This window comes from Amphiprion ocellaris, chromosome 12 (genome assembly GCF_022539595.1).
Source record: "Amphiprion ocellaris isolate individual 3 ecotype Okinawa chromosome 12, ASM2253959v1, whole genome shotgun sequence".
Lineage (NCBI taxonomy): Eukaryota > Metazoa > Chordata > Actinopteri > Pomacentridae > Amphiprion > Amphiprion ocellaris.
The window spans coordinates 12,747,497-12,762,223 of NC_072777.1; the positions used below are offsets into that span (position 1 = coordinate 12,747,497).

The 14,727-nt window shown below is 36.7% G+C and overlaps 1 protein-coding gene across 1 annotated transcript in view; it reads right to left on the reverse strand.

Annotated features, from left to right (window-relative positions):
- Positions 1–340: 340 nt before the first annotated feature.
- Positions 341–14,727, reverse strand: part of LOC111575071 (triadin) — a 35,601-nt gene continuing 21,214 nt past the window's right edge. Inside the window, exons 19-32 of the mRNA XM_055016178.1 lie at positions 13,661–13,708; positions 13,530–13,568; positions 13,317–13,349; positions 13,099–13,146; positions 12,974–13,015; positions 12,837–12,884; positions 12,628–12,675; positions 12,484–12,525; positions 12,220–12,336; positions 11,780–11,815; positions 11,102–11,146; positions 10,984–11,010; positions 6,952–6,996; positions 341–6,051 (exon numbers count right to left, since the gene is read on the reverse strand). Of these exons, the coding sequence (XP_054872153.1) occupies positions 5,903–6,051; positions 6,952–6,996; positions 10,984–11,010; positions 11,102–11,146; positions 11,780–11,815; positions 12,220–12,336; positions 12,484–12,525; positions 12,628–12,675; positions 12,837–12,884; positions 12,974–13,015; positions 13,099–13,146; positions 13,317–13,349; positions 13,530–13,568; positions 13,661–13,708 (767 nt within the window). The 3' untranslated portion in view covers positions 341–5,902. The remainder of the gene's footprint in view (positions 6,052–6,951; positions 6,997–10,983; positions 11,011–11,101; positions 11,147–11,779; positions 11,816–12,219; positions 12,337–12,483; positions 12,526–12,627; positions 12,676–12,836; positions 12,885–12,973; positions 13,016–13,098; positions 13,147–13,316; positions 13,350–13,529; positions 13,569–13,660; positions 13,709–14,727) is intronic.

Here is a 14,727-nt window from a genome sequence, read left to right on the forward strand (position 1 = left end):
ATAGTAATTTCAGATAAATGTACTGACATTTCTTTCTTGCTTTGCTTCATAACTCAATACAACTGTACTAGCTTTACTGATGATCTACCTGAACAAATCAAACTAAGAGAGTATATCAACATATTATTTGAAATACAAACTTCATTCAAATTGCACACTAAACTAGTAAAACAGTGACCTGTGAATCCAAACATTACGAGAAAATCTGAGAACTCGTAGGTGCACTGTATGTACAAGACCTATATATGACTAGACTAAACCTCCTTTTGCACCCCCACAACAAATTTCTTTCCATATGAATTATTCCAGATATATAAAGACACAGTAACACTCTCACAAATATCTGCAAATATTTATTCAAATTATGACACTAAAACTGCATTGTGGTGAACATATTCTACATCTTACACAGCAGACATTTTCAGTATTGTCCCTCGAGTGATGTTTCAGCAGCCTGAAGTGTCACTTATGACCTTTAACTGGCTCCTGAAATGTGACCGACTTGGGCTTCCTGATTTATCATGTGACTGCATCACACACCTCTGCTTTATAATACATGAACAGGTAGTTCATACTGTCTCTTAATGGAACATAGTTAAAATTACTGCCCACATTACAGCCTGATGAACTACAACAACACAAAAATATCCTTTCTAATTAAAATAAATTCCATTTTCTGCACAAACCACTGTATGAATTTGTCTTTCAGCGTGAGACCTAACGAAGTGTTAAGTCTCCAGAGTGCAACAAATGAAATTATCTACAGTCTTTGTACAGCATCTGAGTGACTGTTGTTGGTTGTATTTTACACTGGAGGGTGATCTTTATGTGGAAGAGAATTAAAACTGTGTGAAATATAACTCAAAAATGTGTTGCAGTCTTTGTTCAAATGACATTATCATGCAGAAAACAGAAGAAACTGTTAACAAAATAAATACATCATCGTCTAACAGAACCACACAACCTCAAACCTTACGTATTGTGGATAAGATTACGTTACACCTTCCAATTCCAGCAATTAATTCACTCTTATTGCTGTAATTACAACCTAATCACCGTATCATCCACTGACTGAAGGTTTTCAGACTGATTCTATAGGTTTTAGTGACAAAAATCCCAGGATAGCTATCTATGGCACTGCTGAGAGTCACCATCAGAAACTATGAAATGAAAACTGGGTTTAAGAGGACAGTAAGTTACTGCTCTGCAAGTTTTGAACCCAAATCATTTTGTAAAACCTTTTCTGTGAAACTGTAGCTCCTGCAGCAGGTAGGAAACCTCAAAACAGAATGGAGCATAAACCTAGTTTTATATCATTTGAATATTCCTTAGAGGGTTAAAAAAAAAAACTAAGGTCTTGACAAAAGCCAAAACATGATACAAAGCAGCATGTGCAGCTGTAATATCAGCTGGCATTATTTTACGACATGTTTTCCCTCTTTGGATGCTCAGCAGCATACTGTGTTAAAGTGGCAAACACATGAAGCAGAGCTGATTTTACATTGACAGTCTATTAATCACTGCAAACCATCATGCTCACGTCCATCTCATTCATTAGAAAAGATCACTGGACTGTTTATGCTGCATTCAGCAGTCTGGACAATCCACATTTAACAGAGCAATAAGATAATATGTCTGGCACTTTGTATGCGCAAGTAAGTGTAGATGACTTTGTGTAGTTTGTCATTTGGGAAAACATACTTATTCCCCTCCTTATAGAGAGATTTGACAGCGCTGATATTAACTCTAAAATGTGTCTGGTCAATATGAAGCTACAGTCAGCAGGTTGCTAGTTTAGCTTAGCATAGATACTGGAAACATAATTTAAAAAAAAAAAAAAAAACTAGCCTGGCTCTATGTTAAACGCCTCAACATGCTGTTTTTCAGTGCTGGGCGGCAACATTGCTACAAGTAGATACATTAGCTTACTAGTTTAACTGAATTTCTTTAAGCACCTGCTATTTTCTAAATCAAATAGCTTTTCAGAAGTGCAGCTCTTTGATCAAGTAGTGTTAGCGTCCACAAAACCTACATTTCCACCATGATTTCTGAAGCATTTCTGTCTAACTGCCAGCTAGCGACATGTTTTACAAAGTCTGTAAATGGGAAATTGATAAAATTGAACAAAAAAAGTCGAATAAAAAAGTTGATTCTGTTTTAGTAACTAATTTTGCCATATTGGTGTAGCTTAGCTTGCTACATTTCTCCTACTGTAGGTTCATTTAATGTACACTGTGCACTACACTTGCTAAAATGTATTTGTCCTTCATTGCTACTTATATTTGTATCATTGTTCTCTGCAGTAATCAGTATATAAATGTCTTTAACTCCATGCTTATGGCTTGAATTTGCAGTTTTCTGTGTACACTGATGGACACAGTTAAGAAACAGATTCCTGAAATGTAGCCCTTGCAACCCATCAGTGCTCAATTACTAAGCAGGAAACCTTTAAGTAGTTTAGTTGGTCAAATGGTTAGTAGGAAGCAGGCAATAAGAAGATTTATGCTGTTAATTCAGCTGGAATATGTAGCGATTACACAACTGAACAGACTTTTAAGAGCATCATACAGCATTCTAATCCTGGATAAGGTTTAGAAAATGTCTACTGGAAAACCAATTCAACATTTTTCTGCTCGGAAGACGCAGATCAATACCTATGACAGGGTCTTTGTGCAATTGTGGTTTCAGATAACTACTGACCAAAGAAGAATCAAAGAATGAAAGAAAAGTAGACAAGACATCAAAGTAAAACACAGTGATAACAGTGTCACACGGTAGTTTTCAGCAAAGCATGCATAAGTAAAAGCAGATCACTTGCTCTTAACAGCATCATCCAAACACGTATTTAAAACATGTAATCAGAGACATACAGTAGTTAAGGCTAAACCCAGTTTCCCATCTTTCAGTCCACATGAATATGTATAAAATTTGTACTTACATCATATTAGATTGATCTCTGATTGCACCATGTTCCTTTTAGTTTGCATTGTTTACATGTGATAATAGATAGCCCTCTTCAAGTCACATTAAATCACTGCTAATAATACTTAAAAACATAATTACAGCATACAGCTACAGCTGTATCCTGCAATTACTGACTGTTAATTTCATACATCTTCATGGCCTCCAGACAGCACAACCACACTACTGCTGTATCTCCCTGCTGGAATAGGATTCTTTTAAAAAACAACCACCTACAGTATCTCTTTCACACCTGAACACCACATTTTAAAGTGTGTTTTAAAGGTCACTCCTGTATCCATATACACTCAGCAGGCTGCTACTGCTAATGGTTGTCAGATCTCATTTGGACATAAAACAACTCTTCATATTTGTATTTCTCAGGCCAGCTGACCTAAACCCTGCACGGCAACAGAAAACCCAGAACTGCCTTAACCTCATTTCAGTTGGGACTTTTCAACCCAAAGTTCACACTCAAAAATCTGAACCGTGGTTGACATTTTCAGTACATCTAGCTGAGATTTGATCAGACAACAAACACAAAGGCAGCTCTGTAAACATCATTTCAGTCAGGACTCTATAGTAACTTCAGTTATCTGCTATTTCTCTCGTAACAGGGACATACAGCTGAAGGATAAGATTCTTCTTCACCTCAGGTTGCACAGATGGAATTTGCATGTTTTTGTTTGCACTCACATCTTTATAGATTTGCATCACCTCTATAATGTACTTCACTTTCTGTTTGACTTTTTGAGGGTAACCCTGTAAAGTTGTGTATAGATCTGCAACACAACAAAGACTAACAACTGACATACCTCAAACTTCAGTATACAGTTCAATAGCTGGTGTAAGTCAGTTCACCAGGTTTTACTAGGTTAAAATTACAACGTATGAGTGACTTGCACTGCTTCATCATGTTACTTAAAGAGTGAAACTGACAAAACTGGTGTTACAAACATGAATGAAATAATATCACTTAGTAGATTACCGCTACTGCTGAGAATGAATGAACTCTTAATATCAAGTGAACATTACAGCAGACTCTGGGCACATGTGTGTTTGAATCCCAGGATTATGCCTGTTGTAAAAAAAAAAAAAAAAAAAAACCTTTTGGTTCTCTTAGCATCAGGTTTCCATTTGGTAAGACGACAACAGCAAACTGCTGGTAATCCTCAGCAAAGGTTTTGTAGCACCAACAAGGCAGCCTTGTTGCTGAGGCCCAAAACCAGAGCTATGAATGAGTGAGGTAAATGAAAATATGACAATGTATCAGACTTAATACGCTGATGAGTAACACAAATGACATTCATTCACTGTAGCAAACATCACAGCGTCTCATGAGTTGGTCACATCAAACTTATCCTGCACCGACTCCCTGTCTCTGAACATGTTGACTTAAAACATCTGATATTTGTGACTTAGACAGAGTCAACGTAAGTAGTTTGACATTTTTTGGGATGAATAAAACAAAAATAGAAGACACTGACTGTCCATGAATTGCATTTCTTTTTTTAACAATCTTGCAATCTCTGGCTTTTGAGAAAAAAATCCAGACAATCCTGCTCGTTAAATGGTATTGTCAGGCAATAATGTATTATTAAATATAAAAACATACTGAGGAGGCTGATTCCCTACAGGTCACACACAAGAATCTTGACTGAATTTACACCTGGCATTAACATAATGGTTTTGCATACATATTAAAAATGTATGTGTATTGCAGCTACGCTACACTGAGTTTATGTTTATAAGCCTATAAAAGTCTTTTCAGTGCCTCCTGGATCTAAGTAAACCTTTATAGTTCCTATAATCCATATTTTGATTGGTGTCACACAGTGCAGTGCGGTATATAAAGTATCTACATGTATCTTGTCTTTTACCTCTTTATCTTTTTAATCAAAAATAACAGAAGTAGCTTTAATTGGCAATAAACATCACCTGTGAAGGTGAACTGGCCAAGATGCAGTCTGACACGTCTAAGAGAATGTTTCATCGCTCATCAGCATGCACCTATGTATTGATGAGACACATCAGAGACAGGGATGCAGCTGGGATCAATGTGGGAGCCCCTGGGATTTGACCCTCCAACATTTGCATGCTAATCTGTTGCAGACGTGGCAAAGCAGAAAAAACAAGCAGTGGCAAGGGAATTCAAGGCTACAAGATAGTAAAATCTGACGTTTTAAAATCAAAAGGTGGGACAAATAAAAGATCACAGTGGAAACTTGTCAACCCAGAGTTCTTTTATGTTATGAAATTTGATATTAGGGTTTGAATACAAAATTTTTCATTGATTTAATGGTTTGTGTAGTAAAACAATAGAACATGCCATTTGAAGTGATGTTTAATGCCATTAAAATTCAATCGGAGTTCTTTGTTTTCAGAATTTAATAAAGTAAACTTCCCCATTAACATTTCAATGCAAGATATTTTCCATATTCCAAATAGTACTGAATTTGAAAATAAGTTCCTTTAAAAGTTAAGCTAAATTTAAACTGCTTTAAATTAGCAATACATTTTAAAGAAGGTGTTGTGGAGAGAAAAACAAAAAACTGACATGCAAAGTTGTGACCCTTTATCCCATCCTAAATTATAAACATGTTCATTCTGTACATTATAGCTGTTATAACTATAAAATTATTCACAAAATGGTGCCAGAATTTTCTGTCCAAGACACAAGCGAGGCATGGCAGTGGCAAGTAGTGGAGGCAAAACACAGAAAGCATAAACAAGTAAGGAAAATGTGAAATATCAACCCCAGGAGCTCAACCACTTAAAAAAAAAATACATCAATAAATTAAAGACGAAATAGTTCTGTCCACTTTTCTCTGTGAGTCTGTGGTTGTCTTCTCTATTCGAAGATGCCACAGATTCAAACATCTCCCCCTGCTGGACTGGGAGATGCAGTGCTGTTGATTAAATGAGGTGAGAAGTTGTCGTCCTATTGTCCCGACGCTCTGGCTGCTCTCTGCTCCAGCATTGACCGGAGTGCAGGGGACAACATGGTGGGGGACATGGCTGGGGTGAAAGGTCGTAGAGGGTATTGTGCATTTTTGCCCGGGACATAAATGCACTGGAAGTATCTCTGGCCTGTGAAGACATAAAAGACGGACAGATTATTTATAAAGAGATGGTTTAGGTTAAAGTTAGTGATTAAATCTTAGCAGGCAATAACAGTCAGTCATACTGGTGGCAAAGGAAGGAATCAAGTCCAAACTAAGTGTCAGTTTGAAGAGTTAGAAAAAACTTTCAATCCTAAAGCTGTGGCTGAAATGCACATGTAATGTATGTTGACTGTTATTGGAATGTCACTGATCCCTGGATGCAGCCAGTAGTGATTGTGGCTAAACCAAACAGTGAGTCAGGAAAAAATTGTCAGCTTTTACTAGAAAAATAAAAGTCTGAAAGGGTGATCGAGACCCCAAAATGGAAACCTTATTTTTTTTCTTGAATTATTTTTTTTTAAAACACTTTTTGATCCATGTGTGCTGGGCTGCACATGTCAGATAAAACAAAATTTCACTAGCAATAACCACACCATCGATTTGAAGCTTGATTGTTGGATGCAAAGGATCATTATGTTGGTGATGCTGTGTGGGGTTAAAGCTTACCCCCTAGGAATAAGAAAAGACAGGAAAAGGAGGCTGGGTGGGGCACAAAAAGTAAGAACGAACAAGGTGCAAGGGCAAAGTGGTATGTATAGACGCACAACAGGAAGTGGAGTGACTGGGGTGTAGTCCTGCTCCTGAATCTCAGCTAAAGATTTTATCTCCATAAAAAGATTGATCTATTTTTATGTTTGCAATGTGGATCTCCACTTAAGCCTTGATTATTTCAGTTTTTTTCTTGAATTTGTCACATGTCTGCAGGTCTCACAGGTGTTGGTAGGAAACACCCACCCTTATACCTGTCATTTTATAAGGTTAGCGAGTATAACTGTCTATCCCTGACCATCATCATGTAATGTGATTCAACTACTGCAACTCTTACCAGGTTTCTTCTTTTCTGTGACATTTTCTTCAGTCTGGGCCTCTTCTGCAAGAAATCAGAATAAAACTAAATGAGCTACCGGCATCATGTGATTGTATGTCTGTGTGAGAGAGGAAGATACAGAGGATGTGAGTCTACATGCATGTCAAGAGGATAGGGAGGTAGGACAGACTGGGTTTCATTCAGCAAACACAGTGATGTTCTATTGATGTATTTTGTTGTGCAACTAAAACTGAAATTCTATTTTGCTGGAAATAAGCAGGCTGCATAGTGGCTCGATGGTTAGCACTGTTGCCTCACAGCTAGAAGGTCCCCGGTTTGCGTCCCGGCCTGGGTTTGGAATCTCTCTGCATGGAGTTTACATGTTCTCCCTGTGCATAAGAGGGCTTTATCCAGATACTCCGGCTTCCTCCCACAGTCTAAAAACATGCTAAGGTTAATTGGTGATTCTAAATTATCCGTAGGTGTGAATGGGAGTGTGATTGTTTGTCTCTATATGTAGCCCTGTGATAGACTGGTGACCTGCCCAGATCGTCCCCTGCCTTCACCTTAAGTCAGCTGGGAAAGACTCCAACCCCACCATGACCTTAGTGAGTATTAAGTGGTGTATAGATAATGGAAATAAACATTTATCTCCTTGATATTCTAGATATTTGCTTTGACTTGTTTTGTACCATATTCATTAAAAGAGAAACATTTAAATGTCAATTTTCTGCAATGACGGCTTCACTAATTTTAATGTTCTTTCATGGGAACAATTGTTCAATCTTACCACAGGCACTCAGCAGATGTTTGAATAACTTGCATGAAGAGCTACAACTTTAAACACTTAGCACTCTTGTCTAGCTTCCACTTTCCACCATGAAACTGACAGTAGATAAACATCATGTGTCAACATATCAGTCGTTTCTCCAATTCATAGCACACCACAACTCTGTGGTGTGCTAGAGAAAAGAGCCTCGAGTGCGTCTCTTTAAAAAAACTTATTATGACTCACTTCAGTGAGTCAGTTCAATTCGATCCAAGTTTCAGTATTGTTACGTTTCCCAAGCGGGACCCCAGGAAAATACCCAGAACCCCAAACTTTATTAAAGTATCAAAAGGAAAACCGTAACAAAACAAAGAACCCCAACACAAATAAACCAAACAAAAGGTCACAAAATGGGTTCGGAAAGGTGATAGAGGTAGATTGCCTCTATCACCCACTAAGCCAGCCAAAATGGCTGGAAGAATTATAATAAACAAAACCAAACAAAAGGAGAGAAGGGTGAAATAAATGTGCTTAGGGTGTAAACACAATTCAGAGGGGCTTTATTTCTCACAAGAGAGCTATTTGACACACGCTCTCAAACGAACAGAGAAATATGATGTGCAGTTCTCTGAAGTCGGAGCCCATCTGAACAGCTCAAGAGTCTGTCTTTTAAAGGAGTGTCACCAATCACTCCAGCAGGTGTGTCGGATGCAGCAGCTGTAGCCACTCAGCCTAATCAACCAGTGTCCCAACACTGATCACATAGACACATATGGAAAAACAGCAAAACAACACAAATTTGCAGTCACAAAGCCACAAAACAAGTTTGAAATGGCCAAAAATACAAGACACAAAACTCAAGTGAACTGATCAATGTGTTTTAAGCATTATTTCCTTCACTGTGGTCACTCATGAATTAAAAAGTCCCCTCACAAACACATGGCCACCAAAATTGGGCAAGACACCACACAAACTCATAACAGTATGATTTATTAGTCTTTTTGTGATTTCAAAAAATATGCTTGATACTGTTTCTCTTCCAAACTAGTCAAGGTCAGTGTCTCTGACTGTTATTTTTCCAGAGAACTGTGACTGGCTTCACTGGTAATTTCACCATTCAAAAATTCATGTACTGGTTAGTAGTGTCTATAAAGAAGTGACATCTCAAAAAAATATTAAACCCATCATTATAGACACTGTTCTGTTCTGATTCTAGTTTGCCTACTTTAAAGTTCCTTGCCAGACATTAATTAAATCTAATTAAATCTCTATAAACTCATTTCTGTGTGTCAAATTTACATATTGGGAAGTTTTTTCATTAAAATAATAAAAATAATCCCTTCTTGCCTTGAAATGGCTCAGAAGCAATTCTACATCGAGGTTTCCTTTGAAATGTCAGATCTATGAGACTCCTGCCTGTTTTTCCATCCACAGTTCACTGCAATTTGAGCACAGCGGCACACTTAGAATTCTGCTCAAACCGTAGATGATACATAGAAGGTGAACGCAACATACGATTCTGAAAACTCAGTGCCTTAAACCTGCATTCTTTCTAACAGCCAGCAGGGGCTGACTCATCTGGTAGCAAAAGTTAGTCTGATCGTATAGAAGTCGATGAGAAAATGATTCAACTTCTCACTTAATCTGCTAACTCAGTAAACATTTTCCTAATGATTTTGTGGTCTCAGTCACTCGTTTTAAGGCTTTTGAATACAGCAAGGTGGAAATTCTGTCATAGCGTTGACTGCTGATGTCATTGATGATATGTCTTTCAGAATATAAAAATACCGTATAAACATGTTAAAAAGAAAATAAAAGCATAATTTTTCTAAATCAAAATCATAAAAGGCTTCATGTTAGCCTTTAAACTTTGCTTTGAACCAAAGAAATCAAAAATCTTTTGATCTCAACCATAAGAAACAGGAGCAGCTGTGTCAGATATTAGGAAATTGTGGAGTTACTCGGGGCAGTGAGGGAGTGTTGATAATCCACTGGATGACTCAACAAGAACAGACCACTAATACCCCAATTTAATGTGTTTTGGTTCATGGATTTAATCAATCCAGCTAAGTATTATTGTTGCTATATTCATCAAAGGCCATAATCTCCTCCAATAATTCAAAGCGGCTCAAAGGGCCAGTAATCTGGTCCCAATCAGCTCATCTCATTAAATTCTAATCACTTATGTTCCTAATGTCATTAAAGCGAATGTCTCTTCATATTGAATTAACCAGTGGAAAGATGGTGAAAATTAACTGAATACCTCAGGCTTTACAGGAAGCTCTTTTCCCATCCTCTATTAACAACAAGCATACGGTATAAAGCATTATTGTCAGAAAATAAAGCAATTAATAGCACCACTGTGTGTCTTTGTCGTTTCAGTCATCAGAGAATTGAAAATCTAGAGGTAATAAGTTGGATTTATGTAGTCGTGTTTTTCCATTCATCCAAGAGACTTTATCAGTTCATTAAAATGATGGAAATGTTAAAATAAAGGTGATTTATATGATAACACTGTCATAAATTCCTAGGCATTGCCCTGCAGCACCAATACACTGATAATCAACACACATATGTTGACTACTTTGGCCTCTGTTCATCAGTTAGGATGGGAGAATTAAGTGAGAAGCTACACTATCTTATTGGTTTATAACTCGTGACCCCTCAGATTTATCTTGACACCCCTATAGGCTGGGAACTAGTAGCTTAAAGAACTATAAAAACTATAAATGAAAGAGACAAAACTAGTTCTACCTTGATGAGCTACAACAATAAAAGACTGCCTACAGATTGTTGCATCAGAATTAACAATCGAGATAAAGTAAAATAGCTGACATTTTGCTGTAGAGCTTATTCTTTGATACATAATGTACATTTTGCTGAGCACTTTTTGCACCTCTGCATTTCAGTGGAATATGTAGGAAATGCCTCGAGTCTGTTCAAGATTGTGTAGGAAATGCCCCAGCTTGACAAAAAGAGGCTGTTGTCAAGCTGAAACAACAACTGAGGAGGACATCAGCTACATAAAGTCTGGCATCTCCCATCTTAAACCATGTGACTTCCCACATGATGACCTTAATTATCCACAGGTGACATTAAAGACCAGAAGAGGTTTGAATGTCTGAAGGTCTTGAATAGAACTGATGAAGCCTCTTGAATGAAAGGTCTGCCGCAATAAATACCAACAATCTCACCTTTGACCTCTTCAGATACATGTTAATAGTCACTGAAGTGACTGGGTATAATGTGAAGATAAAAAACTTTGATTAGGTCATACTTACGAGCTGGTGGTGGTTGTTTCTCTTTATCTGAAAATTGAGAGAGAAGAAAAATGAAGGCAATCAGTGTGAAATGTACTCAGCACACATCAGGTTCACTTTCTCTACTTTAAATCCATACCTTGAGCCTTTTTGACAGACTTCTTTTCAGCCGTCTCTGCTTTGCCTGTGAGAAAAGAGACAGCCCTATTACAGCCTGCCAAATAACTCTCCGTAATTGTGGTGTACATTCAATATTCTTGCGATATTATACCCCTCTCAGCATAATATGGCTTGACGTGTCCCTAATTAGAACTATATCATGCATAAAACAGCCCATTTAATCACGTAATCTGCGTCTCTTTCCAAGAGGTGTCATTTGCCATGAAAGATGTCAACATGTTTCAAGAGCTTTTCTATGAAAAGAATCCACCCTCTTTCCTTCTTTTCCTGTGTTTGACTTCTACTTATTTCTTTGTTCAGATTCTTAAAATTTAACCCAAAGCCAAATAATTTATAAACATTTATGAAACTTGTTTTACATGCTAGCATGCCCTAGCTCGCAACAAATTAGGGCTGCTTTAAAGAAAGAGTATCTGCCCTGGAGTATTCTCAGTGACCATGAAGAAATGTTGTGCTGCCCACAGTGCTGACTGGTTAAACTCAGAGAAGACAACAACAAAATGGAACTTTTTTCTACCTTCTTCATATCCCTATTGAGCCTTCTCCCCAAACATCAACAATGTCATCAATGTAACAATGTCAACATGTAGGATTTAATCTACAAGCACCCAAACCAGACATAAAAATGCAAACTTACCTTCCTTCTCTACCAATAATTTTGATCTTGTCTTGGCTATAAATAAAAAGACATCATTGTTACCAACTTCAGGCTTCAGAACACTGAAACACAAAATGCTCACAGTAGATAATTTGGGTCCCTCTTTAGCAAAAGGAACATGTAGTACAATTCAGTATTATTTATATGAAGACGACTCACAGCACAAGATATCTCAGGACACCTGCCATAGTCTGGACCTTACAATATTGCATTATAGAGAAAAACACAGCAATTCCAAACAATACTCTAGGAGCAGCTCAGTGGCCACAGTGGGCAGAATAAAAGTCCATTCCAGTAGAAAGAAATCTCTGTGAGAACCAGGAGGGCAGCTGTCTGCCTTGACCAGCTGGGGTGAGGTAAAAGGGAGAAAGAAAAGGATACTAGAGAGAAAAACATGAGAGCAAATGCTGACAAATGACCTGTTTCAGATGAAGATCTGGCAGGTTTCTCCTCTTTGGCCGCAGAGGTTACATTCGCCCTCTTGACGGCTTCTAGTCTTGGTCTTAGTCTGATTGGCTGCGGATGCGGTTCTGTATCTGTGGAATACAAATTAGTACCGAGATTTAAACTGGTAGTTAACCAAGCTGTGAGTTAATGCCATGTGCATAATAGAAAAGTGAGGAAAATCTTCAACCAGGTGAGAAATTTAATTTTAGTGAACTCATTCATGATCAGAGTTTTACCTGCTGCAGATGCCTTGACTTTGCTCTTGACAGATGATGCTTCTGAGAGGAGAAAAACAATTAGTTTGCAATCATCTTTCATGTCACTGACATGACTGATGATTGGCTTGATGCAAATGAATGAATGTCAGTGTGTGGCATCACCTGTCTTTTCAGAGGCTGATTTCCTCCTCTGTCGAACAGCTGCAGGCTCTAACATAATGAGGAAAGAGTTGTGATTAGCAGCTTGAATAATTTGTTTTCTTATTAAAATATTAGCTTCACCTTCACATGAAAGAGGGTTATGTCAGATTGCATTTCATTTTGGAAATATTATAAATTTTACAACATTATATGGCTTTTTAATGTTTTACCTTTCTTAGGAGCTGCAACAGATTTGGTTTTCTCTTTCACAGATGGCTCTATACAAAACACATATTGGAACCAAATAAGGAAAAACTGAATGTCTGCAATGTACATATTTTATAGAATCTACCAAAATGTTCTTTACCTTTCTTAGCCACTTTGACTTTCTCTTTTTTTGCAGCAGGCTCTGTAGCAACAAACACACAGGTTTGTGTAAACATTTAAATGTGATTTATAATCATAAAGAAGATATGCATAGTTAATATTCACCCTTTTTTGCAGTGGCTGCTTTGCTTTTGTCTTTCAAAACAGCAGCATCTAGAATTGGAAAAAAAAGTAGAATTATGTTCTTCATATCCTCATGTGTGTAACTGTGCTTGTATATTTACAGCAGAGTACAGCTCATATTGCGGTCTGTATCATTTGTAACAGCACTCAAGTGCATGATAGTGAAAATACCAAATTAACCAGCTGTAAAAATGAATTACCTTTCTTTGCTTTCTCTTTGGCTGCTGCTGGCTCTGAGAGGGTAATTGCAGTGAAATGGGTATGCAAAGTTAATTTTCCTTAATGGATGCATTCATATAGCACATTGCGTCATTGTACATCATTGCTACGTTCTGCAGCTGTAGTTTGTTACAGGGGAATATTCCAGTTAGGGGGCAAATTAGGTGTTTTTAGTGGGTGTGGAGAAGCAGTACCTTTCTCTGAATCAGCAGCCTTGGTTTTCTTTGTTGTAGCTGAAAATGACAAGATCCTAATTATTGTTCACTGCTGTAATTAAGTGAAAAGTAATTATATATGCAAGTTTAGCACATTAAGTAGTTAGTACCTTTCTTAGTGGAAGCAGCCTTCACTTCTTCCTCAACCGTCTCTGGTTCTTGAAGAAAAAAGAGTTTGTTTTTCATGAATTATACTTGTTTTCTTAAATTTCCCTCGGGATTAATAAAGTATCTATCTATCTATCTATCTATCTATCTATCTATCTATCTATCTATCTATCTATCTATCTATCTATCTATCTATCTATCTATCTATCTATCTATCTATCTATCTATCTATCTATCTATCTATCTATCTATCTATCTATCTATCTATCTATCTATCTATCTATCTATCTACCTTCAAAAGAAACATTTAGTTTTATTGTAAAAATTTGAATCTAAACTATTCATTCATATTTAGATTTAGATTTATATACATGACTGTTCAAACGTTTAAGGGCAATTAGAAGTGTTCTTATTTTTGAAAGAAAAGCCGTTTTTTCAATGAAGATAACATTAAATGAACCAGAAATACAGTGTAGACATTGTTAATGTGGTAAATGACTATTCTAGCTGGAAGTGGCTGATTTTTAATGTAATATCTCCATAGGGGTACAGAGGAACATTTCCAGCAACCATCACTCCTGTGTTCTAATGCTAATATATATATATATATATATATATATATATATATATATATATATATATATATATATATATATATATATATATATATATATATATATATATATATATATATATATATATATATATATATATATATATATACATGCTCTGGCCAATGTTCTGCTGGCATTTGTGTAGATGTTACTTTGACAATTGTCAAAGCATGGCCCTTTATAGCAGTGGTATTCTCACTGATAGCAGGGTCTTGTCTCACCAGCATAACATTCACTGCCACACAGCAGAAATTGTTCAGTGATGTTTTGGGGAACATGACAAAGAGTTTAAGATATATAAGTAACATTTTCAAGATACTGAATATTTTGATTTGAAATTAAAGTATTCTTTTTGGATTTTTTTTCACACCTCATTCAAATATTTAATATTTTAAAAATGTGAACTGGATTTGCATAAAACACATTCTGAGAAACAAAAATACATTGACAGGCAG